General features: G+C 45.8%; 1 protein-coding gene across 5 annotated transcripts in view; it reads left to right on the plus strand.

Moving 5' to 3' along the window:
• The first annotated feature begins 641 nt into the window (after positions 1–641).
• The window catches only part of LOC122760050 (IgGFc-binding protein-like), a 34,563-nt gene continuing 10,139 nt past the window's right edge, over positions 642–25,065 (plus strand). For 2 of the 5 annotated variants that reach the window (XM_044015128.1, XM_044015130.1), the window contains exons 1-36: positions 643–752; positions 835–1,014; positions 1,527–1,735; positions 1,902–2,046; positions 2,267–2,514; positions 2,664–2,841; positions 3,009–3,117; positions 3,628–3,722; positions 3,805–3,984; positions 4,497–4,705; positions 4,874–5,018; positions 5,239–5,486; positions 5,636–5,813; positions 5,981–6,089; positions 10,322–10,416; positions 10,499–10,678; positions 11,192–11,400; positions 11,567–11,711; positions 11,932–12,179; positions 12,329–12,506; positions 12,674–12,782; positions 13,293–13,387; positions 13,470–13,649; positions 14,150–14,358; positions 14,527–14,671; positions 14,892–15,139; positions 15,289–15,466; positions 15,634–15,742; positions 20,599–20,693; positions 20,776–20,955; positions 21,471–21,679; positions 21,795–21,939; positions 22,659–22,906; positions 23,053–23,230; positions 23,398–23,506; positions 24,969–25,063. In XM_044015128.1, the coding sequence (XP_043871063.1) occupies positions 734–752; positions 835–1,014; positions 1,527–1,735; positions 1,902–2,046; positions 2,267–2,514; positions 2,664–2,841; positions 3,009–3,117; positions 3,628–3,722; positions 3,805–3,984; positions 4,497–4,705; positions 4,874–5,018; positions 5,239–5,486; positions 5,636–5,813; positions 5,981–6,089; positions 10,322–10,416; positions 10,499–10,678; positions 11,192–11,400; positions 11,567–11,711; positions 11,932–12,179; positions 12,329–12,506; positions 12,674–12,782; positions 13,293–13,387; positions 13,470–13,649; positions 14,150–14,358; positions 14,527–14,671; positions 14,892–15,139; positions 15,289–15,466; positions 15,634–15,742; positions 20,599–20,693; positions 20,776–20,955; positions 21,471–21,679; positions 21,795–21,939; positions 22,659–22,906; positions 23,053–23,230; positions 23,398–23,506; positions 24,969–25,063 (5,839 nt within the window). In that variant the 5' untranslated portion in view covers positions 643–733. Of the gene's footprint in view, positions 753–834; positions 1,015–1,526; positions 1,736–1,901; positions 2,047–2,266; positions 2,515–2,663; positions 2,842–3,008; positions 3,118–3,627; positions 3,723–3,804; positions 3,985–4,496; positions 4,706–4,873; positions 5,019–5,238; positions 5,487–5,635; positions 5,814–5,980; positions 6,090–10,321; positions 10,417–10,498; positions 10,679–11,191; positions 11,401–11,566; positions 11,712–11,931; positions 12,180–12,328; positions 12,507–12,673; positions 12,783–13,292; positions 13,388–13,469; positions 13,650–14,149; positions 14,359–14,526; positions 14,672–14,891; positions 15,140–15,288; positions 15,467–15,633; positions 15,743–20,598; positions 20,694–20,775; positions 20,956–21,470; positions 21,680–21,794; positions 21,940–22,658; positions 22,907–23,052; positions 23,231–23,397; positions 23,507–24,968; positions 25,064–25,065 lie in introns of all 5 variants that reach the window. The other 3 variants (XM_044015131.1, XM_044015132.1, XM_044015133.1) reach the window with 3 other exon arrangements.

A 25,065-nucleotide genomic window follows, 5' to 3' on the forward strand; every position in this document is an offset into this window, starting at 1 on the left:
CGGCGTCAAACCCCGGGTTGAGACGCCTTCAGCTGACCTATATGCAAGACTTGAGGTTGAGGATATCTCTTCAGTGCTACGGTCGCGCCTACTCCAGTGGTACGGGCACATTGAACGAGCCAACGGCTGCTTCAACACCATCACCAAATTGCAGTTGCAAGGCAACAGAGGTTGTGGTAGCCTGAGGAAAACCCGAAATGAGTGTGTCAAGAGGGACTAGACTGCTGCCTAACCCTGTGGCAGGGACCCCCGCAGCAGTATAATCTAATACTGCATACAACTACTACTACTACTACTACTACTACTACTACTAAATAGCAATCTGATAGTGATTCATCACATCCATTACCACCTGGTATTAACATGCGTCTCTGGTGTCCACATTAGTACTTTCACAGTCCTCCCCTCACCCCTCCCTTTACCTTCTCCAGGATACCTTGAAGAAATAGTGCTGCTGTAATGATAGATAATAACATTATAAACACAATTGACTGAAGGTCATTTGTTCCTGGATCCTGGACCAAGTCTCACCAAACAAAGATCAGAGAGACAACGTCATAGTCTCTTCTCTGAAAGAGAAACTGCAGGAAGAACAGTTTAGAATGAGTCGATGTTGTTTTGTTTTGTTTTCTAATGAATATTGCACCTACTCTCTAGCTGCACCAATGGTGGAGGACATGAAGAGTGTGACAAGAATGTGGAGGAGGAGGCCCAGAAACCAACCAGCTGTGGCATGATCACCGATCCTAACGGTATTACAAACAAACATCCTCTACTAAAGCTTTGCACAGCTTTTCTTGTTAAAACAGTGCATTGACTTGATCTTACCCTCAGGTATCTTCAAGCCTTGCCACTCTGTCGTGCCCCCAAACCAATACTTTGAAAACTGTGTGTACGACGTGTGTGCAAATGGAGGTCAGACTGAGGCTCTGTGCCAGGCCATAGAGAGCTACGCTGATTTGTGTGCTGCAGCAGGAGTCCCCATCGCATGGAGGAAAAACAACACCTTCTGTCGTAAGTCTCTCTCTGCTACATGTGTCAGTGTGTGTGCATGTGTGAAACAAAGAGCTCGAACAGGTTAGCTCATCAAAGTTAGTGAAGAAAATGACTAAATATAAAGGCTGGGTTATAAAAAAAAAAGATTTTCGGATTTGTATCAATCTTCATTTGAATGCTCTGATTATTAATAACCTTAGTTTGATATTTAAATGGAGCATTGTCCTGTATTCTTTGCACAAATGTTGGGAGAACGCCCTCTGTTTGTGCCGGTGAAGCTAACAGCGAAGGTAAAAGCTGAGTCCACAGATCTGTTCATTACTTTACGATCTGTGGTGTAGAAGCAAAAAGACTTTGTGTGTGTGTGTCCTCCATTGTCACTTCCAAACCACATAACTAACGGATTTCTTCTTCTGACGAGCAGAGAGAGCATGGATGCAGGCCAAGCTGCACTCACAGCAGCCTCTGCTGGACAACTTTGTAATTACTTCAAACTGTCTGACGGTGTTTGTATGTCTCCTCTGCTCCAGCTATCAAGTGTCCCTCAGGCAGTCAGTACAATCCATGTACCTCTGCGTGTCCTCAGCCCAGTTGCCAGGACCCTGCAGGCTCCGGTGGCTCCTGTAATCAGCCCTGTGTGGAGGGATGTGTCTGTAATCCTGGGCTCATCCTCAGTGGAGACAAATGTGTCCCGCTCAGTGAGTGTGGATGCACTGATGAAGGTGGAAATTACAGGCCGGTAAGTGTGCTCATCAGGGTTTTTCGATTATGACCCAGAGACATTGGACAAAATTGTCACAACTAGAACAGTTGGTCAGCAGAGACAAACAACCATGGTGATTCTAGACTTTTCTTTCATGATGCAGCAAGACAAAATGTTTGAACATGTGTGTGTTTGTGTGTAGACAGGAGACACATGGTTTTCAGAGAAGGACTGTTCAGAGCGCTGTAAGTGTAACGGCAACCACAACATCACCTGCGAGCCATGGCAGTGCAGCCCTACACAGGAGTGTAAGGTGGTGGAGGGAGTACTAGGCTGTTACTCTAGAGGTAAACTTGGCTGGATGTTCACTGCACCTGAAGCTGTATAAGAATAATCTGATCATTTTCCATCTTTAAGCGATAGTTTGGTTTGGTTCTATGTGGTTGTACTGACACCCAGTCGAGCTGACTACACTATGCACATCCCTCTACAAAGCAACTACAGTAGCTTCAGAACTGAAATCACACTGCAACACACCTGAGCTCATCTCTTCCATCTCTTGTTCAGGAAATGGAATCTGCTCAGTATCTGGTGATCCTCACTACAACACCTTTGACAAAGTAACCCACCACTACATGGGGTCTTGCTCCTACACCTTGACCAAACCCTGCAACGTCTCCACCGACTTGCCGTACTTCACCGTGGACACCCAGAATGAGCACAGAGGAAGTAACAAGAGGGTTTCCTATGTCAGAGCTGTAGTGATCAATGTGAGCGGTGTGACTGTCATCCTTGGCAAGGGACGCAAAGTCCAGGTAGGTCATGTGACTTAAGGCATCGCTACTTTCCTCACTGCTTCTGTGTACTGCCATAGAAACACTGATGAACTTAATGATCCCAAAACTGATAAATTCCTGAAAAATCATGAAAAAGACATGACATCGATCACCTCTCTGTTCTACAGGTCAATGGGACAGCAGTCGTCCCACCTTTGAATCCTGCCAAAGGAGTCAAGATCTACTTAAGTGGAAAGTTTGTCGTCCTGGAGACAGACTTTGGCCTGAGGGTGCGTTTCGATGGTAACCACCATGCTGACGTCACCTTGCCGCCCTCCTACAGTGGCCTGCTCTGTGGCATGTGTGGTAAGAGCTGCTACAAGTATAATAGCTGTGTCCCATTTCAGGGATTACTCCAGTCACTTTAGGCTAATATGTCATCAATATGCTAATGACAACAATAGCAGCTGATTCTATCAGGTCCAATCAGAATTCTTCTCCAAAAACAGTTTCTGTATTTGTTGCCTTGGCAGGAAATTTCAATAACAATCCAAGAGACGACAACCTGAAACCAGACCAAACACCAGCCGCTAACACCAATGAGTTGGGAGACAGCTGGCAGGTTCCTGACCCGCGGCCTGAGTGAGTCACATCACAGTAGATATTTACACTCAACTGCTCATCTCACTGCCACTGAAACATAGACAGCTCATGCACAGATGAATAGAATTGCTATTAACCCCAAAAGTCGGTTATTTGTCCTCAGGGAACATAGAATACCACCATCAAATATACAGTAACAATAATTACGACATTTTACTTAATGGCCAAAATGCAAATGTGTGGAAAGACCACACACATTTCCCTTTGAGTCAGACTGACTTGAAATGTGTCACATGTGTCCTCCAGCTCAGTGCACTCTAAAATACATATCCTGGACCATGAAAGTGTGGGATACCTTGAAGACGTAGCGCTGCTCTCAGGACGGATTATATCATTGTACACTTAATACGCATTTTAATGCCACTTGTAAAGGGGGCATAGTCTCTTCTCTGAATGAGAAACTGCAGGAGGAACTGTTCAGAATGAGGTGGTATTATAAATTCAAACACTATTTATTGTTTTCTAATGGATATTCCACTTCCTCTCTAGCTGCACCAACGGTGGAGGACATGAAGAGTGTGACAAGAATGTGGAGGAGGAGGCCCAGAAACCAACCAGCTGTGGCATGATCACCGATCCTAACGGTATTACACACAAACATGCTCAACTAAAGCTTTGCACAGCTTTTCTTGTTAGGACAGTGAATTGACTTGATCTCACCCTCAGGTATCTTCAAGCCTTGCCACTCTGTCGTGCCCCCGAACCAATACTTTGAAAACTGTGTGTACGACGTGTGTGCAAATGGAGGTCAGACTGAGGCTCTGTGCCAGGCCATAGAGAGCTACGCTGATTTGTGTGCTGCAGCAGGAGTCCCCATCGCATGGAGGAAAAACAACACCTTCTGTCGTAAGTCTCTCTCTGCTACGTGTGTCTGTGTGTGTGCATGTGTGAAACAAAGAGCTAGAACAGGTTAGCTCATCAAAGTCAGTGAAGAAAATGACTAAATATAAAGGCTGGGTTATAAAAAAAAAGGATTTTCGGATTTGCATCAGTCTTCATTTGAATGCTCTGATTATTAATAACCTTAGTTTGATATTTTAATGTAGCATTGTCCTGTATTCTTTGCACAAATGTTGGGAGAACGCCGTCTGTTTGTGCCGGTGAAGCTAACAGCTAAGCTAAAAGCTGAGTCCACAGATTTGTTTATTACTTTACGATCTGTGGTGTAGAAGCAAAAACACTTTGTGTGTGTGTGTCCTCCATTGTCACTTCCAAACCACATAACTCACTGTTTTCTTCTTCTGACGAGCAAAGAGAGCATGGATGCAGGCCAAGCTGCACTCACAGCAGCCTCTGCTGGACAACTTTGTAATTACTTCAAACTGTCTGACGGTGTTTGTATGTCTCCTCTGCTCCAGCTATCAAGTGTCCCTCAGGCAGTCAGTACAATCCATGTACCTCTGCGTGTCCTCAGCCCAGTTGCCAGGACCCTGCAGGCTCCGGTGGCTCCTGTAATCAGCCCTGTGTGGAGGGATGTGTCTGTAATCCTGGGCTCATCCTCAGTGGAGACAAATGTGTCCCGCTCAGTGAGTGTGGATGCACTGATGAAGGTGGAAATTACAGGCCGGTAAGTGTGCTCATCAGGGTTTTTTGATTATGATCCAGAGGCATTGGACAAAATTGTCACAACTAGAACAGTTGGTCAGCAGAGACAAACAACCATGGTGATTCTAGACTTTTTTTTCATGATGCAGCAAGACAAAATGTTTGAACATGGGTGTGTTTGTGTGTGTAGACAGGAGACACTTGGTTCTCAGAGAAGGACTGTTCAGAGCGCTGTAAGTGTAACGGCAACCATAACATCACCTGCGAGCCATGGCAGTGCAGCCCTACACAGGAGTGTAAGGTGGTGGAGGGAGTACTAGGCTGTTACTCGAGAGGTAAACTTGGCTGGATGTTCACTGCACCTGAAGCTGTATAAGAATAATCTGATCATTTTCCATCTTTAAGCGATAGTTTGGTTTGGTTCTATGTGGTTGTACTGACACCCAGTCGAGCTGACTACACTATGCACATCCCTCTACAAAGCAACTACAGCAGCTTCTGAACTGAAATCACACTGCAACACACCTGAGCTCATCTCTTCCATCTTTTGTTCAGGAAATGGAATCTGCTCAGTATCTGGTGATCCTCATTACAACACCTTTGACAAAGTAACCCACCACTACATGGGGTCTTGCTCCTACACCTTGACCAAACCCTGCAATGTCTCCACCGACTTGCCATACTTCACCGTGGACACCCAGAACGAGCACAGAGGAAGTAACAAGAGGGTTTCCTACGTCAGAGCTGTAGTGATCAATGTGAGCGGTGTGACTGTCATCCTTGGCAAGGGACGCAAAGTCCAGGTAGGTCATTTGACTTAAGGCATCGCTACTTTCCTCACTGCTTCTGTGTACTGCCATAGAAACGCCGATGAACCTAATGATCCCAAAACTGATAAATTCCTGAAAAATCATGAAAAAGACATGACATCAATCACCTCTCTGTTCTACAGGTCAATGGGACAGCAGTCGTCCCACCTTTGAATCCTGCCAAAGGAGTCAAGATCTACTTAAGTGGAAAGTTTGTCGTCCTGGAGACAGACTTTGGCCTGAGGGTGCGTTTCGATGGTAACCACCATGCTGACGTCACCTTGCCGACCTCCTACAGTGGCCTGCTCTGTGGCATGTGTGGTAAGAGCTGCTACAAGTATAATAGCTGTTACCCATTTCAGGGATTACTCCAGTCACTTTAGGCTAATATGTCAACAATATGCTAATGACAACAATAGCAGCTGATTCTATCAGGTCCAATCAGAATTCTTCTCCAAACACAGTTTCTGTATTTGTTGCCTTGGCAGGAAATTTCAATAACAATCCAAGAGACGACAACCTGAAACCAGACCAAACACCAGCCGCTAACACCAATGAGTTGGGAGACAGCTGGCAGGTTCCTGACCCGCGGCCTGAGTGAGTCACATCACAGTAGATATTTACACTCAACTGCTCATCTCTCTGCCACTGAAACATAGACAGCTCATGCACAGATGAAAGAAGGCGCTCTTCACCCCAAAAGCACCTATAACAGGTTCACATGACAGACAGGTAAACTGAGCACACAATAACAGCTCACAGACATGTATACTTGATGGGTCAATCAAGTATACAATTTGTTCAGGTTTCAGTTATTCATCCTCAGGGAACCAAGAATACTTCTTCTTCCGTTGGCTTTCCTTGTGACCTCTTCTGTTACACCAACTGTCCTTATCTTCAATATACTTTGTCCAATATAATCATTATCCCTCCTCTACATGTGACCAAACCATTTCAACCTTGCCTTTCTTTATTTCCAAACTGTTCAACCTGAGCTGTCCCTCGAATATGCTCATTTCTAATCCTGTCAATCCTGGTAACTCCCGACAAAACACAGCATCTTCAGCTCTGCCACTTCCAGCTCCACCTCCTGTCTTTCTCTACCTCTACTCCTTGCATCTTCACTGTACCATCTGTCTAACTGTCATTCACACACAGGTATTCTGTCTTGTTACTTGTTTATCTCCAGTGCATAACCTGCACCTCTCCAGGGTCTCTTCCACCTGTTCCCTACTCTCACTACAGATTACAATATCATCTGCAAACAACATTGTCTCCTGCCTGACCTCATCTGTCAATTTGTCTATCAGCATTTCTAACAAAAAGGGTCTTAAAGTTGATCCCAAATGTAATCCCACCTTCACCTTGAACCCATCTGTCGCTTCAACTACATACCTCACCACTGTCCTCATACAATACCACAGGGAACCCAGAATACATTAGCAAATATACCATAACAATAATAATGACACTAATTAATGGCTTAAAAAGCAATGTTAAAAGACCACACCCATCACACTATGAGCCAGACCAACAATTTTTCACATATGTCTTCCAGCTCAGTGCACTCTAAAAAGCATCTGACTTGAGGAAGTGAGTGAGTTGAATAGCTGGACACTGTGGCCCCCTTTACACCTGGCATTAGAATGAGTTTTCTGTGAACAGATGTGTCCTGGGTATGACATTAAACCGCAACCAGTGATAGGGCCAAGTTTATGGAGATTTGTGGTTGTGGGGAGTGTGGAGTGATCCCTTAGCTATCAATACTCCCAGGTCCACTCTGGCCCGGAGCGGTAGCACCTGTAAGGGCCCTACCTATTGGTCAAATAGTATTAGCCTACTTCCCTTTCCTGGGGGCAGTACCTGTACAAGCCGGAAGTGGTCCTTTCTGGAGCACACTAAGCCCAGTCAGTGTGGCTACAGGCTGGCGAAAGGATGGACAGCCGGCTGTAAAACCTTGTCCATATTCTTAATGGCAGGTCTACATACAGATAAAGTTATAGGCAGTGCCGGTAGCAGTCACAGACTAGCCGCCGGTAGTGTCTTGGTCTTGGCTGACTCTCGGGTGCAGCAGGGCAGGGTCCGGCCTTCAAGGCAAATCTTGCAAGTGCCCGGTGGAGTTGAAGTTAAAGTTCAGAATAGGCTCATTGAATGTGGGCACTTTGAAGGGACATAGTAATGAAGTTGTAGAGACACTTACAAGAAGAAGGATTGATCACTGCTGCCTGCAAGAAACCAAGTGGTTCGGAGGCCTGGATGCAAACCAAACTTGTTTTATCAAAGGAAAGGATTCCCACTACAAGTTTTACTGGTGTGGGAACAAGCAAGGTCAAGGCGGTGTAGGCATCATGATAGCTGAGAAGTGGGCTGAAAAGGTCTTTGAGGTCCAACGTATTTTAGATAGGATATTCCTGTTGAGACTTGTCCTTGGCAAATCCGTTCTCACTTTCCTCTCCATCTACGTACCTCAGGTAGGATGCTCAGATGTCGAAAAAGAGCACTTCTACGATCTGTTGCAGAGCACAATCGCCAAGATACCCGCCTCAGAGACCCTCTTACCTATTGGTGACTGGAATGGTCATGTTGGGTGGGTTGCCCAAGGCTTTGAAGAGGTCCACGGTGGTCACGGCTTTGGCGAACAGAACACGGAAGGGAAGAGAATACTGGAATTTGCACTGGCAAATGATCTGCTTGTCGGAAACACTATTTTCATCAAGAGAGAGTCTCACTTAGTTACCTACACTTCTGTCAATCACAGGACCCAGATTGATAATGTACTGTTCCGTCAGAGCTTGAGAAAGGCTGTCATCGACATAAAAGTCATCCCCGGTGAGGAGTGTGCTCAGCAACACCAGCTGACTTTGTAGTACACAACCCTGCAGTTCGTAAGCACAAGTTCACACCTCGGTTGCAGACCTGGAAGTTGTGGGACCCTACGGATGCTAGGGAGTTCCGTGCGACCTTCGTGTCCAAGTTAAGGGCAGCTACAATCAACGATGTTCTGGAGGTGGAGGGGTTGTGGTCAAAGTTGAAGACCCCGCTCCTGGAAGCGGCTGCCAAAGTGTACTGTTACTCCAAGAAGCATCAGTAGAAACCAGAGACTTGTTGGTTAGACGATCGTGTGGAACGCGTGTTGGACTCAGTTATCCGTACGATGGTAAACACTGACGATCTTCAGTTCGCCTTTAGGCCTGGCAGAGGCACCACCAATGCTATCTTCATCGTGCATCGGCTACAAGAGAAGTTTATTGTTGTAAATAAACCTCCTTACTTCACATTTGTGGATCTGGAGAAGGCCTTTGACCAAGTTCCCAGAAGGGTACTGTGGTGGGCACTGAGAAGTCTTGGTGTTGAGGAGTAGGCTGTGAAGATGATCCAGGCCATGTATGAAAATGCCAGGAGTTGTGTGCGTGTCAACGGACAATACAGCGAGGAGTTTGGTGTTGGAGTGGGGGTGCATCAGGGATCTGTGCTCAGTCCCCTACTGTTCGTTCTTGTCCTAGAAGCTTTGTCCCGTGATTTCCGCACTGGTACCATGGGAGCTCCTTTACGCCAATGACCTGGTAATCATCGCAGACTCCCTGGAAGAGTTCATTGCAAGGCTGAAGGCTTGGAAGTTGGGCATGGAACGCAATGAAAAAGACAAAGATCATGATATCTGGCCAGGGTCTGAACAAACTGAAGGACACTGGCTCCTTCCTGTGTGCGGTATGTCGTTACGGCGTTGGTGTCAACTCAATCCAGTGCACCGAATACAAGCTCTGGGTCCACAAGTAATGCTGCGACAAAAGAGGTAGCTTGCTAGACGTGCAGAAAAACATCTGTCCGAGGTGTTGAGGCGAAGCCATTCCACTGGATGTTCGCCCTTCAACACAAGTCACAGTGGACAAGGTGGTGCTGGACGTGGAAGCCAGCTCCTGTTACCTTGGGGACATGGTCTGTGCTGGTGGTGAGTGTGAGCTTGCTGCCACTACCAGATGTTGCGTTGCCTGGGGAAAGTTTAAGAAGCTCCTGCCCATCCTAATATCCAGGCACCTACCCTTCAAAACCTGTGGCAAGGTGTTCAACTCCTGCATATGATAAGCCATGCTACATGGGAGTGAAACTTGGGCCTCTACTGCCTCGGATGTCCAGCAATTGCACTGCAACGACAGATCCATGATTAGATGGATCTGCGGCGTCAAACCCCGGGTTGAGACGCCTTCAGCTGACCTATATGCAAGACTTGAGGTTGAGGATATCTCTTCAGTGCTACGGTCGCGCCTACTCCAGTGGTACGGGCACATTGAACGAGCCAACGGCTGCTTCAACACCATCACCAAATTGCAGTTGCAAGGCAACAGAGGTTGTGGTAGCCTGAGGAAAACACGAAATGAGTGTGTCAAGAGGGACTAGACTGCTGCCTAACCCTGTGGCAGGGACCCCCGCAGCAGTATAATCTAATACTGCATACAACTACTACTACTACTACTACTACTACTACTAAATAGCAATCTGATAGTGATTCATCACATCCATTTCCACCTGGTATTAACATGCGTCTCTGGTGTCCACATTAGTACTTTCACAGTCCTCCCCTCACCCCTCCCTTTACCTTCTCCAGGATACCTTGAAGAAATAGTGCTGCTGTAATGATAGATAATAACATTATAAACACAATTGACTGAAGGTCATTTGTTCCTGGATCCTGGACCAAGTCTCACCAAACAAAGATCAGAGAGACAACGTCATAGTCTCTTCTCTGAAAGAGAAACTGCAGGAAGAACAGTTTAGAATGAGTCGATGTTGTTTTGTTTTGTTTTCTAATGAATATTGCACCTACTCTCTAGCTGCACCAATGGTGGAGGACATGAAGAGTGTGACAAGAATGTGGAGGAGGAGGCCCAGAAACCAACCAGCTGTGGCATGATCACCGATCCTAACGGTATTACACACAAACATGCTCAACTAAAGCTTTGCACAGCTTTTCTTGTTAGGACAGTGAATTGACTTGATCTCACCCTCAGGTATCTTCAAGCCTTGCCACTCTGTCGTGCCCCCGAACCAATACTTTGAAAACTGTGTGTACGACGTGTGTGCAAATGGAGGTCAGACTGAGGCTCTGTGCCAGGCCATAGAGAGCTACGCTGATTTGTGTGCTGCAGCAGGAGTCCCCATCGCATGGCGGAAAAACAACACCTTCTGTCGTAAGTCTCTCTCTGCTACGTGTGTCAGTGTGTGCGCATGTGTGAAACAAAGAGCTAGAACAGGTTAGCTCATCAAAGTTAGTGAAGAAAATGACTAAATATAAAGGCTGGGTTATGAAAAAAAAAAGATTTTCGGATTTGTATCAATCTTCATTTGAATGCTCTGATTATTAATAACCTTAGTTTGATATTTTAATGTAGCATTGTCCTGTATTCTTTGCACAAATGTTGGGAGAACGCCCTCTGTTTGTGCCGGTGAAGCTAACAGCTAAGCTAAAAGCTGAGTCCACAGATTTGTTCATTACTTTACGATCTGTGGTGTAGAAGCAAAAACACTTTGTGTGTGTGTGTCCTCCATTGTCACTTCCAAACCACATAACTCACTGTTTTCTTCTTCTGACGAGCAAAGAGAGCATGGATGCAGGCCAAGCTGCACTCACAGCAGCCTCTGCTGGACAACTTTGTAATTACTTCAAACTGTCTGACGGTGTTTGTATGTCTCCTCTGCTCCAGCTATCAAGTGTCCCTCAGGCAGTCAGTACAATCCATGTACCTCTGCGTGTCCTCAGCCCAGTTGCCAGGACCCTGCAGGCTCCGGTGGCTCCTGTAATCAGCCCTGTGTGGAGGGATGTGTCTGTAATCCTGGGCTCATCCTCAGTGGAGACAAATGTGTCCCGCTCAGTGAGTGTGGATGCACTGATGAAGGTGGAAATTACAGGCCGGTAAGTGTGCTCATCAGGGTTTTTCGATTATGACCCAGAGACATTGGACAAAATTGTCACAACTAGAACAGTTGGTCAGCAGAGACAAACAACCATGGTGATTCTAGACTTTTCTTTCATGATGCAGCAAGACAAAATGTTTGAACATGTGTGTGTTTGTGTGTAGACAGGAGACACATGGTTTTCAGAGAAGGACTGTTCAGAGCGCTGTAAGTGTAACGGCAACCACAACATCACCTGCGAGCCATGGCAGTGCAGCCCTACACAGGAGTGTAAGGTGGTGGAGGGAGTACTAGGCTGTTACTCTAGAGGTAAACTTGGCTGGATGTTCACTGCACCTGAAGCTGTATAAGAATAATCTGATCATTTTCCATCTTTAAGCGATAGTTTGGTTTGGTTCTATGTGGTTGTACTGACACCCAGTCGAGCTGACTACACTATGCACATCCCTCTACAAAGCAACTACAGTAGCTTCAGAACTGAAATCACACTGCAACACACCTGAGCTCATCTCTTCCATCTCTTGTTCAGGAAATGGAATCTGCTCAGTATCTGGTGATCCTCACTACAACACCTTTGACAAAGTAACCCACCACTACATGGGGTCTTGCTCCTACACCTTGACCAAACCCTGCAACGTCTCCACCGACTTGCCGTACTTCACTGTGGACACCCAGAATGAGCACAGAGGAAGTAACAAGAGGGTTTCCTATGTCAGAGCTGTAGTGATCAATGTGAGCGGTGTGACTGTCATCCTTGGCAAGGGACGCAAAGTCCAGGTAGGTCATGTGACTTAAGGCATCGCTACTTTCCTCACTGCTTCTGTGTACTGCCATAGAAACACTGATGAACCTAATGATCCCAAAACTGATAAATTCCTGATAAATCGTGAAAAAGACATGACATCAATCACCTCTCTGTTCTACAGGTCAATGGGACAGCAGTCGTCCCACCTTTGAATCCTGCCAAAGGAGTCAAGATCTACTTAAGTGGAAAGTTTGTTGTCCTGGAGACAGACTTTGGCCTGAGGGTGCGTTTCGATGGTAACCACCATGCTGACGTCACCTTGCCGACCTCCTACAGTGGCCTGCTCTGTGGCATGTGTGGTAAGAGCTGCTACAAGTATAATAGCTGTGTCCCATTTCAGGGATTACTCCAGTCACTTAATGCAAATATCACAACAATATGCTAATGACACCAATAGCAGCTGATTCTATCAGGTCCAATCAGAATTCTTCTCCAAACACAGTTTCTGTATTTGTTGCCTTGGCAGGAAATTTCAATAACAATCCAAGAGACGACAACCTGAAACCAGACCAAACACCAGCCGCTAACACCAATGAGTTGGGAGACAGCTGGCAGGTTCCTGACCCGCGGCCTGAGTGAGTCACATCACAGTAGATATTTACACTCAACTGCTCATCTCACTGCCACTGAAACATAGACAGCTCATGCACAGATGAATAGAATTGCTATTAACCCCAAAAGTCGGTTATTTGTCCTCAGGGAACATAGAATACCACCATCAAATATACAGTAACAATAATTACGACATTTTACTTAATGGCCAAAATGCAAATGTGTGGAAAGACCACACACATTTCCCTTTGAGTCAGACTGACTTGAAATGTGTCACATGTGTCCTCCAGCTCAGTGCACTCTAAAATACATATCCTGGACCATGAAAGTGTGGGATACCTTGAAGACGTAGCGCTGCTCTCAGGACGGATTATATCATTGTACACTTAATACGCATTTTAATGCCACGTGTAAAGGGGGCATAGTCTCTTCTCTGAATGAGAAACTGCATGAGGAACTGTTCAGAATGAGGTGGTATTATAAATTCAAACACTATTTATTGTTTTCTAATGGATATTCCACTTCCTCTCTAGCTGCACCAACGGTGGAGGACATGAAGAGTGTGACAAGAATGTGGAGGAGGAGGCCCAGAAACCAACCAGCTGTGGCATGATCACCGATCCTAACGGTATTACACACAAACATGCTCAACTAAAGCTTTGCACAGCTTTTCTTGTTAGGACAGTGAATTGACTTGATCTCACCCTCAGGTATCTTCAAGCCTTGCCACTCTGTCGTGCCCCCGAACCAATACTTTGAAAACTGTGTGTACGACATGTGTGCAAATGGAGGTCAGACTGAGGCTCTGTGCCAGGCCATAGAGAGCTACGCTGATTTGTGTGCTGCAGCAGGAGTCTCCATCGCATGGAGGAAAAACAACACCTTCTGTCGTAAGTCTGTCTCTGTTATGTGTGTCAGTGTGTGTGCATATGTGAAACAAAGAGCTAGAACAGGTTAGCTCATCAAAGTTAGTGAAGAAAATGACTAAATATAAAGGCTGGGTTATAAAAAAAAAAGATTTTCAGATTTGATAGCTCTGATTATTAATAACCTTAGTTTGATATTTTAATGTAGCATTGTCCTGTATTCTTTGCACAAATGTTGGGAGAACGCCGTCTGTTTGTGCCGGTGAAGCTAACAGCTAAGCTAAAAGCTGAGTCCACAGATTTGTTTATTACTTTACGATCTGTGGTGTAGAAGCAAAAACACTTTGTGTGTGTGTGTGTGTCCTCCATTGTCACTTCCAAACCACATAACTCACTGTTTTCTTCTTCTGACGAGCAAAGAGAGCATGGATGCAGGCCAAGCTGCACTCACAGCAGCCTCTGCTGGACAACTTTGTAATTACTTCAAACTGTCTGACGGTGTTTGTATGTCTCCTCTGCTCCAGCTATCAAGTGTCCCTCAGGCAGTCAGTACAATCCATGTACCTCTGCGTGTCCTCAGCCCAGTTGCCAGGACCCTGCAGGCTCCGGTGGCTCCTGTAATCAGCCCTGTGTGGAGGGATGTGTCTGTAATCCTGGGCTCATCCTCAGTGGAGACAAATGTGTCCCGCTCAGTGAGTGTGGATGCACTGATGAAGGTGGAAATTACAGGCCGGTAAGTGTGCTCATCAGGGTTTTTTGATTATGATCCAGAGGCATTGGACAAAATTGTCACAACTAGAACAGTTGGTCAGCAGAGACAAACAACCATGGTGATTCTAGACTTTTTTTTCATGATGCAGCAAGACAAAATGTTTGAACATGGGTGTGTTTGTGTGTGTAGACAGGAGACACTTGGTTCTCAGAGAAGGACTGTTCAGAGCGCTGTAAGTGTAACGGCAACCATAACATCACCTGCGAGCCATGGCAGTGCAGCCCTACACAGGAGTGTAAGGTGGTGGAGGGAGTACTAGGCTGTTACTCGAGAGGTAAACTTGGCTGGATGTTCACTGCACCTGAAGCTGTATAAGAATAATCTGATCATTTTCCATCTTTAAGCGATAGTTTGGTTTGGTTCTATGTGGTTGTACTGACACCCAGTCGAGCTGACTACACTATGCACATCCCTCTACAAAGCAACTACAGTAGCTTCAGAACTGAAATCACACTGCAACACACCTGAGCTCATCTCTTCCATCTCTTGTTCAGGAAATGGAATCTGCTCAGTATCTGGTGATCCTCACTACAACACCTTTGACAAAGTAACCCACCACTACATGGGGTCTTGCTCCTACACCTTGACCAAACCCTGCAACGTCTCCACCGACTTGCCGTACTTCACCGTGGACACCCAGAATGAGCACAGAGGAAGTAACAAGAGGGTTTCCTATGTCAGAGCTGTAGTGATCAATGTGAGCGGTGTGACTGTCATCCTTGGCAAGGGACGCAAAGTCCAGGTAGGTCATGTGACTTAAGGCATCGCTACTTTCCTCACTGCTTCTGTGTACTGCCATAGAAACACTGATGAACCTAATGATCCCAAAACTGATAAATTCCTGATAAATCGTGAAAAAGACATGACATCAATCACCTCTCTGTTCTACAGGTCAATGGGACAGCAGTCGTCCCACCTTTGAATCCTGCCAAAGGAGTCAAGATCTACTTAAGTGGAAAGTTTGTTGTCCTGGAGACAGACTTTGGCCTGAGGGTGCGTTTCGATGGTAACCACCATGCTGACGTCACCTTGCCGACCTCCTACAGTGGCCTGCTCTGTGGCATGTGTGGTAAGAGCTGCTACAAGTATAATAGCTGTGTCCCATTTCAGGGATTACTCCAGTCACTTAATGCAAATATCACAACAATATGCCAATGACAACAATAGCAGCTGATTCTATCAGGTCCAATCAGAATTCTTCTCCAAACACAGTTTCTGTATTTGTTGCCTTGGCAGGAAATTTCAATAACAATCCAAGAGACGACAACCTGAAACCAGACCAAACACCAGCCGCTAACACCAATGAGTTGGGAGACAGCTGGCAGGTTCCTGACCCGCGGCCTGAGTGAGTCACATCACAGTAGATATTTACACTCAACTGCTCACCTCACTGCCACTGAAACATAGACAGCTCATGCACAGATGAAAGAAGGCGCTCTTCACCCCAAAAGCACCTATAGCAGGTTCACATGACAGACAGGTAAACTGAGCACACAATAACAGCTCACAGACATGTATACTTGATGTGTCAATCAAGTATACAATTTGTTCAGGATTCAGTTATTCATCCTCAGGGAACCAAGAATACTTCTTCTTCCTTCGGCTTTCCTTGTGACCTCTTCTGTTACACCAACTGTCCTTATCTTCAATGTACTTTGTCCAATATAATCACTATCCCTCCATGTGACATGTGACCAAACCATTTCAACCTTGCCTCTCTTTCTTTATTTTCAAACTGTTCAACCTGAGCTGTCCCTCGAATATGCTCATTTCTCCTGACTTCCTGTCAATCCTGGTAACTCCCGACAAAACACAGCATCTTCAGCTCTGCCACTTCCAGCTCCACCTCCTGTCTTTCTCTACCTCTACTCCTTGCATCTTCACTGTACCACCTGTCTCACTGTCATTCACACACAGATATTCTGTCTTGTTACTTGTTTATCTTCAGTGCATAACCTGCACCTCTCCAGGGTCTCTTCCACCTGTTCCCTACTCTCACTACAGATTACAACATCATCTGCAAACAACATTATCTCCTGCCTGACCTCATCTGTCAATTTGTCTATCACCATTTCTAACAAAAAGGGTCTTAAAATTGATCCCAAATGTAATCCCACCTTCACCTTGAACCCATCTGTCGCTTCAACTACATACATCACCACTGTCCTCATACAATACCACAGGGAACCCAGAATACATTAGCAAATATATAATACCAACAATAATGACACCAATTAATGGCTTAAAAAAGCAATGTTAAAAGACCACACCCATCACACTATGAGCCAGACCAACAATTTTTCACATATTTCTTCCAGCACAGTGCACTCTAAAAAGCATCTGACTTGAGGAAGTGAGTGAGTTGAATAGCTGGACACTGTGGCCCCCTTTACACCTGGCATTAGAATGAGTTTTCTGTGAACAGATGTGTCCTGGGTATGACATTAAACCGCAACCGGTGATAGGGCCAAGTTTACGGAGATTTGTGGTTGTGGGGAGTGTGGAGTGACCCCTTAGCTATCAATACTCCCAGGTCCACTCTGGCCCGGAGCAGTAGCACCTGTAAGGGCCCTACCTATTGGTCAAATAGTATTAGCCTACTTCCCTTTCCTGGGGGCAGTACCTGTAGAAGCCGGAAGTGGTCCTTTCTGGAGCACACTAAGCCCAGTCAGTGTGGCTACAGGCTGGCGAAAGGATGGACAGCCGGCTGTAAAACCTCGTCCATATTCTTAATGGCAGGTCTACATACAGATAAAGGTATAGGCAGTGCCGGTAGCAGTCACCGACTAGCCACCGGTAGTGTCTTGGTCTTGGCTGACTCTCGGGTGCAGCAGGGCAGGGTCCGGCCATCAAGGCAAATCTTGCAAATGCCCGGTGGAGTTGAAGTTAAAGTTCAGAATAGGCTCATTGAATGTGGGCACTTTGAAGGGACATAGTAATGAAGTTGTGGAGACACTCACAAGAAGAAGGATTGATCACTGCTGCCGGCAAGAAACTAAGTGGTTCGGAGGCCTGGATGCAAACCAAACTAGTTTTATCAAAGGAAAGGATTCCCGCTACAAGTTTTACTGGTGTGGGAACAAGCAAGGTCAAGGCGGTGTAGGCATCATGATAGCTGAGAAGTAGGCTGAAAAAGTCTTTGAGGTCCAACGTATTTTAGATAGGATATTCCTGTTGAGATTTGTCCTTGTCAAATCCGTTCTCACTTTCCTCTCAATCTACACACCTCAGGTAGGATGCTCAGATGTTGAAAAAGAGCACTTCTACGATTTGTTGCAGAGCACAATCCCCAAGATACCCGCCTCAGAGACCCTCTTACCAATTGGTGACTGGAATGGTCATGTTGGGTGGGTTGCCCAAGGCTTTGAAGAGGTCCACGGCGGTCACGGCTTTGGCGAACAGAACACGGAAGAGAAGAGAATACTGGAATTTGCACTGGCAAATTATCTGCTCGTCTGAAACACTTTTTTCATCAAGAGGGAGTCCCACTTAGTTACCACAGGACCCAGATTGACAATGTACTGTTCCGTCAGAGCTTCAGAAAGGCTGTCATCGACATAAAAGTTACCCCCGGTGAGAAGTGTGCTCGGCAACAACAGCTGACTTTGTAGTACACAACCCTGCAGTTTCTAAGCACAAGTTCACACCTCGGTTGCAGACCTGGAAGTTGCGGGACCCTACGGATGCTAGGGAGTTCCGTGCGACCTTCGTGTCCAAGTTAAGGGCAGCTACAATCAACGATGTTCTGGAGGTGGAGGGGTTGTTGTCAAAGTTGAAGACCCCGCTCCTGGAAGCGGCTGCCAATGTGTACTGTTGCTCCAAGAAGCATCAGTAGAAACCAGAGACTTGTTGGTTAGACGATCGTGTAGATGAGGCTGTGTCAGTGAAAAGAGCTTGGTTCAAGGTTTACATGTCGCTCAAGAAGTGTGGTAAAACTGCTGAGGCTAAAGATGTGAAAACTGCCTACAATCAAGCCTTGAAAAGCACACTGTTTGGCTGGCCAAATCTGAAGCTGAAAAAAGAGACATTTGCTGTCATCGATTCTCACGGTGAAGATGTGTACCGTATTGCCAAGCAAATGGAGCATTCAAACCAGGACATTGTAGTTGAAAAGTGTGTCAGTAACGATGCAGGTGAACTCACTCTCAATGACGAGGACAAAATGAAGGCTTGGGTTGAACACTACAACAACTTCTTGAATGTGGAATGTAAGTGGCCTCTGTTTTAGGACCTTCCCCATCAATCACCACTGAGATGATCAGCAAAGTGCTCGCAAAAATTAGATGTGGTAATGCTGTAGGCCCTTCAAGCATGAATGTGGAGATGCTGAAAGCTGCAGGTGAGGAGGGTATTGAGTTGACTAGGCAATTAGCTGAAGCGGTCTTCAGTAATGGAACTGTGCCTAGTGAGTGGGAGAAGAGCCTCATCCTCAACCTCTACAAGGGGTGAGGCCTTAGACTGGGGCAACTACAGGGGCCTCAAGCTCACAGACTACATCATGAAGTTACTGGAACGCGTGTTGGACTCAGCTATCCGTACGATGGTAAACACTGACGATCTTCAGTTCGCCTTTAGGCTTGGCAGAGGCACCACCAATGCTATTTTCATCATGCATCGGCTACAAGAGAAGTTCATTGTTGCGAATAAACCTCCTTACTTCACATTTGTGGATCTGGAGAAGGCCTTTGACTGAGTTCCCAGAAGGGTACTGTGGTGGGCACTGAGAAGTCTTGGTGTTGAGGAGTTGGCTGTGAAGATGATCCAGGCCATGTATGCAAATGCCAGGAGTTGTGTGCGTGTCAACGGACAATACAGCGAGGAGTTTGGTGTTGGAGTGGGGGTGCATCAGGGATCTGTGCTCAGCCCCTACTGTTCGTTCTTGTCCTAGAAGCTCTGTCCCGTGATTTCCGCACTGGTACCATGGGAGCTCCTTTACGCCGATGACCTGGTAATCATCGCAGACTCCCTGGAAGAGTTCATTGCAAGGCTGAAGGCTTGGAAGTTGGGCATGGAACGCAATGAAAAAGACAAAGATCATGATATCTGGCCAGGGTCTGAACAAACTGAAGGACACTGGCTCCTTCCTGTGTGCGGTATGTCGTTACGGCGTTGGTATCAACTCAATCCAGTGCACCGAATGCAAGCTCTGGGTCCACAAGTAATGCTGCGACAAAAGAGGTAGCTTACTAGACATGCAGAAAAACATCTGTCCGAGGTGTCGAGGCGAAGCCATTCCACTAGATGGTCGCCCTACAACACAAGTCACAGTGGACAAGGTGGTGCTGGACGTGGAAGCCAGCTCCTGTTACCTTGGGGACATGGTCTGTGCTGGTGGTGAGTGTGAGCTTGCTGCCACTACCAGATGTTGCGTTGCCTGGGGAAAGTTTAAGAAGCTCCTGCCCATCCTAATATCCAGGCACGTCCCCTTCAAAACCTGTGGCAAGGTGTTCAACTCCTGCATATGATCAGCCATGCTACATGGGAGTGAAACTTGGGCCCCTACCGCCTCGGATGTCCAGCAATTGCACTGCAACGACAGATCCATGATTAGATGGATCTGCGGCGTCAAACCCCAGGTTGAGACGCCTTCAGCTGACCTATATGCAAGGTTGAGGTTGAAGATATCTCTTCAGTGCTACGGTCGCGCCTACTCCAGTTGTACGGGCACATTGAACGAGCCAGCGGCTGCTTCAACACCATCACCAAATTGCGGTTGCAAGGCAACAGAGGTTGTGGTAGCTCGAGGAAAACCTGAAATGAGTGTGTAAAGAGGGACTAGACTGCTGCCTACCCCTGTGGCAGGGACCCCCGCAGGAGTATAATCTAATACTGCATACAACTACTACTACTACTACTAGATAGCAATCTGATAGTCATTCATCACATCCATTTCCACCTGGTATTAACATGTGTCTCTGGTGTCCACATTAGTACTTTCACAGTCCTCCCCTCACCCCTCCCATTACCTTCTCCAGGATACCTTGAAGAAATAGTGCTGCTCTAATAATAGATAAAAACATTGTAAACACAATTGACTGAAGGTCATTTGTTCCTGGATCCTGGACCAAGTCTCACCAAACAAAGATCAGAGAGACAACATCATAGTCTCTTCTCTGAAAGAGAAACTGCAGGAAGAACAGTTTAGAATGAGTCGATGTTGTTTTGTTTTGTTTTCTAATGGATATTGCACCTACTCTCTAGCTGCACCAACGGTGGAGGACATGAAGAGTGTGACAAGAATGTGGAGGAGGAGGCCCAGAAACCAACCAGCTGTGGCATGATCACCGATCCTAACGGTATTACACACATACATCCTCTACTAAAGCTTTGCACAGCTTTTCTTGTTAGGACAGTGCATTGACTTGATCTCACCCTCAGGTATCTTCAAGCCTTGCCACTCTGTCGTGCCCCCAAACCAATACTTTGAAAACTGTGTGTACGACGTGTGTGCAACTGGAGGTCAGACTGAGGCTCTGTGCCAGGCCATAGAGAGCTACGCTGATTTGTGTGCTGCAGCAGGAGTCCCCATCGCATGGAGGAAAAACAACACCTTCTGTCGTAAGTCTGTCTCTGTTACGTGTGTCAGTGTGTGTGCATGTGTGAAACAAAGAGCTAGAACAGGTTAGCTCATCAAAGTTAGTGAAGAAATTGACTAATTATAAAGGCTGGGTTATGAAAAGAAACATTTTCGGATTTGTATCAATCTTCATTTGAATGCTCTGATTATTAATAACCTTAGTTTGATATTTTAATGTAGCATTGTCCTGTATTCTTTGCACAAATGTTGGGAGAACGCCTTCTGTTTGTGCCGGTGAAGCTAACAGCTAAGCTAAAAGCTGAGTCCACAGATCTGTTCATTACTTTACGATCTGTGGTGTAAAACCAAAAAGACTTTGTGTGTGTGTGTGTGTCCTCCATTGTCACTTCCAAACCACATAACTCACTGATTTCTTCTTCTGACGAGCAAAGAGAGCATGGATGCAGGCCAAGCTGCACTCACAGCAGCCTCTGCTGGACAACTTTGTAATTACTTCAAACTGTCTGACGGTGTTTGTATGTCTCCTCTGCTCCAGCTATCAAGTGTCCCTCAGGCAGTCAGTACAATCCATGTACTTCTGCGTGTCCTCAGCCCAGTTGCCAGGACCCTGCAGGCTCCGGTGGCTCCTGTAATCAGCCCTGTGTGGAGGGATGTGTCTGTAATCCTGGGCTCATCCTCAGTGGAGACAAATGTGTCCCGCTCAGTGAGTGTGGATGCACTGATGAAGGTGGAAATTACAGGCCGGTAAGTGTGCTCAACTGGAACAGTTGGTCAGCAGAGGCAAACAACCATGGTGATTTTTCTTTCCATTTGTGCAGCAAGTCAAAATGTTTGAACATGTGTGTGTTTGTGTGTGTAGACAGGAGACACTTGGTTCTCAGAGAAGGACTGTTCAGAGCGCTGTAAGTGTAACGGCAACCACAACATCACCTGCGAGCCATGGCAGTGCAGCCCTACACAGGAGTGTAAGGTGGTGGAGGGAGTACTAGGCTGTTACTCTAGAGGTAAACGTGGCTGGATGTTCACTGCACCTGATCATTTTCCATCTTTAAGCAATAGTTTGGTTTGGTTCTATGTGGTTATACTGACACCCAGTCGAGCTGACTACACTATGCACATCCCCCTGCACCAAGAACCAGCCTGAGAACCACCACAGCCATTATGTCCACTGCTTTGTCTGACCACTTGACTGCCTTGTCCACCTGGAAACTGAAGTTTGTGTCTAATGCTGAACCTCACACTAATGCCTGTACCCACTTCTGCCTCCATCACTAAGTTGTGATTTCAGTGTTTGAGATCGTTTACTCAGATTTACTAGAGTGACACAAACTTACCAAAGGAGGCAGCAGTAGACCAGCAGTTCCTGTGTCCCTGTGAGCTAAAGACATTGATTTATCCTATGGACTCTGGTGTGGAAGAGTGAGCAGTTCATTAACAGAAAATGTTGTCAAACAGAAACTGTAGACTGACATTGAGTAGAGTCACTGCTGACTGTGACAGTGTTTCATAAAACCACACAGGACAGTTTATTGGGTCCCCAAACAAATGTTTGTAGAATGTAGGTTTTAAATTAGCAGAAAATGAATGAAGGATTTCCGGTGTAGTTTTTTGTCGCACTTGTCTCTACAAAGCAACTACACAACTACTGTACTAAGTACAGTAGCTTCAGAACTTAAATCACACTGCAACACACCGGAGCTCATCTCTTCCATCTCTTGTTCAGGAAATGGAATCTGCTCAGTATCTGGTGATCCTCACTACAACACCTTTGACAAAGTAACCCACCACTACATGGGGTCTTGCTCCTACACCTTGACCAAACCCTGCAATGTCTCCACCGACTTGCCGTACTTCACCGTGGACACCCAGAACGAGCACAGAGGAAGTAGCAAGAGGGTTTCCTACGTCAGAGCTGTAGTGATCAATGTGAGCGGTGTGACTGTCATCCTTGGCAAGGGACGCAAAGTCCAGGTAGGTCATGTGACTTAAGGCATCCCTACTTTCCTCACTGCTTCTGTGTATTGCCATAGAAACACTGATGAACCTAATGATCCCAAAACTGATAAATCCCTGAAAAATCGTAAAGACATGACATCAATCACCTCTCTGTTCTACAGGTCAATGGGACAGCAGTTGTCCCACCTTTGAATCCTGCCAAAGGAGTCAAGATCTACTTAAGTGGAAAGTTTGTCGTCCTGGAGACAGACTTTGGCCTGAGGGTGCGTTTCGATGGCAACCACCATGTTGACGTCACCTTGCCGACCTCCTACAGTGGCCTGCTCTGTGGCATGTGTGGTAAGAGCTGCTACAAGTATAATAGCTGTTACCCATTTCAGGGATTACTCCAGTCACTTTAGGCTAATATGTCAACAATATGCTAATGACAACAATAGCAGCTGATTCTATCTGGTCCAATCAGAATTCTTCTCCAAACACAGTTTCTGTATTTGTTGCCTTGGCAGGAAATTTCAATAACAATCCAAGAGACGACAACCTGAAACCAGACCAAACACCAGCCGCTAACACCAATGAGTTGGGAGACAGCTGGCAGGTTCCTGACCCGCGGCCTGAGTGAGTCACATCACAGTAGATATTTACACTCAACTGCTCATCTCACTGCCACTGAAACATAGACAGCTCATGCACAGAGGAAAGAAGGCACTCTTCACCCCAAAAGCACCTATAGCAGGTTCACATGACAGACAGGCAAACTGAGCACACAATAACAGCTCACAGACATGCAATAGTGTCAATCAAGTATATGAGTTGGCCAGGATTCAGTTGTTCATCCTCAGGGAACCGAGAATACTTCTTCCACCTTCATCTTCTCCCTTTAGGGGTCTCCACAGCGGATCATCTGCCTCCATCTTTTCCTCTCCCTTGTGTCCTCTTCTGTTACACCAACTGTCCTTGTCTTCAATATACTTTGTCCAATATAATCACTATCCCTCCTCTGCATGTGACCAAACCATTTCAACCTTGCCTGTCTTTCTTTATTTCCAAACCTTTCAACCTGAGCTGTCCCTCGAATATGCTCATTTCTAATCCTGTCAATCCTGGTAACTCCCAATCCAAAATCCAATCCAAATTTATTTATAAAGCACATTTAAAAACAACAAAGTTGACCAAAGTGCTGTACAGTTAGACATAAAGCAACTTAAGAAAACGATTTCAAAAATGCCCCGTTGGCACCATTGATAAAGGTAAAGTGATAAGCCTAAAGTGATAATGTGCACGTGCAGTTTGGGGTCAAAAAACACACTTGGCCTGGAACTTGTAGAAGTCGTACTACTAGCACAAGTTAGTACAAGTAGTAGTAGAACTAGACGACAGGCTACTAGGCTTGGAATGTTTGTATACAATGAAAGGGTCTATATGGACCTGATGTTTTATTTTATTTGTATTTTCTATTTATTTGACAATTTATTTGAGTTTGACAAAAGAACACCGTGGAATTTAAATGGCTGCATCTGTTTGTTAAAACAATAAATGACTTTATAAAGCCACTTTATGTTATACATCAATCTTTTGATCTATCGTAATAATGAATTTAAATAAAAATACATTTTTATACATCAAAAGCAATTTTTAGGTGAGATTAATTAATTACAGATCATAATTAATTAATCTCTCACATCGCACACAGCAGTATAATCTAATACTGCATACAACTACTACTACTACTACTAGATAGCAATCTGATAGTGATTCATCACATCCATTGCCACCTGGTAATAAATTGCGTCTCTGGTGTCCACATTAGTATTTTCACAGTCCTCCCCTCACCCCTCCCATTACCTTCTCCAGGATACCTTGAAGAAATAGTGCTGCTCTAATGATAGATAATAACATTGTAAACACAATTGACTGAAGGTCATTTGTTACTGGATCCTGGACCAAGTCTCACCAAACTGAGATCAGAGAGACAACATCATAGTCTCTTCTCTGAATGAGAAACTGCAGGAGGAACAGTTTAGAATGAGGTGATGTTGTTTTATTATGTTTTCTAATGGATATTGCACCTACTCTCTAGCTGCACCAACGGTGGAGGACATGAAGAGTGTGACAAGAATGTGGAGGAGGAGGCCCAGAAACCAACCAGCTGTGGCATGATCACCGATCCTAACGGT

The sequence above is a fragment of the Solea senegalensis genome, unplaced genomic scaffold (assembly GCF_019176455.1).
Source record: "Solea senegalensis isolate Sse05_10M unplaced genomic scaffold, IFAPA_SoseM_1 scf7180000012892, whole genome shotgun sequence".
NCBI classification, from domain to species: Eukaryota; Metazoa; Chordata; class Actinopteri; order Pleuronectiformes; family Soleidae; genus Solea; species Solea senegalensis.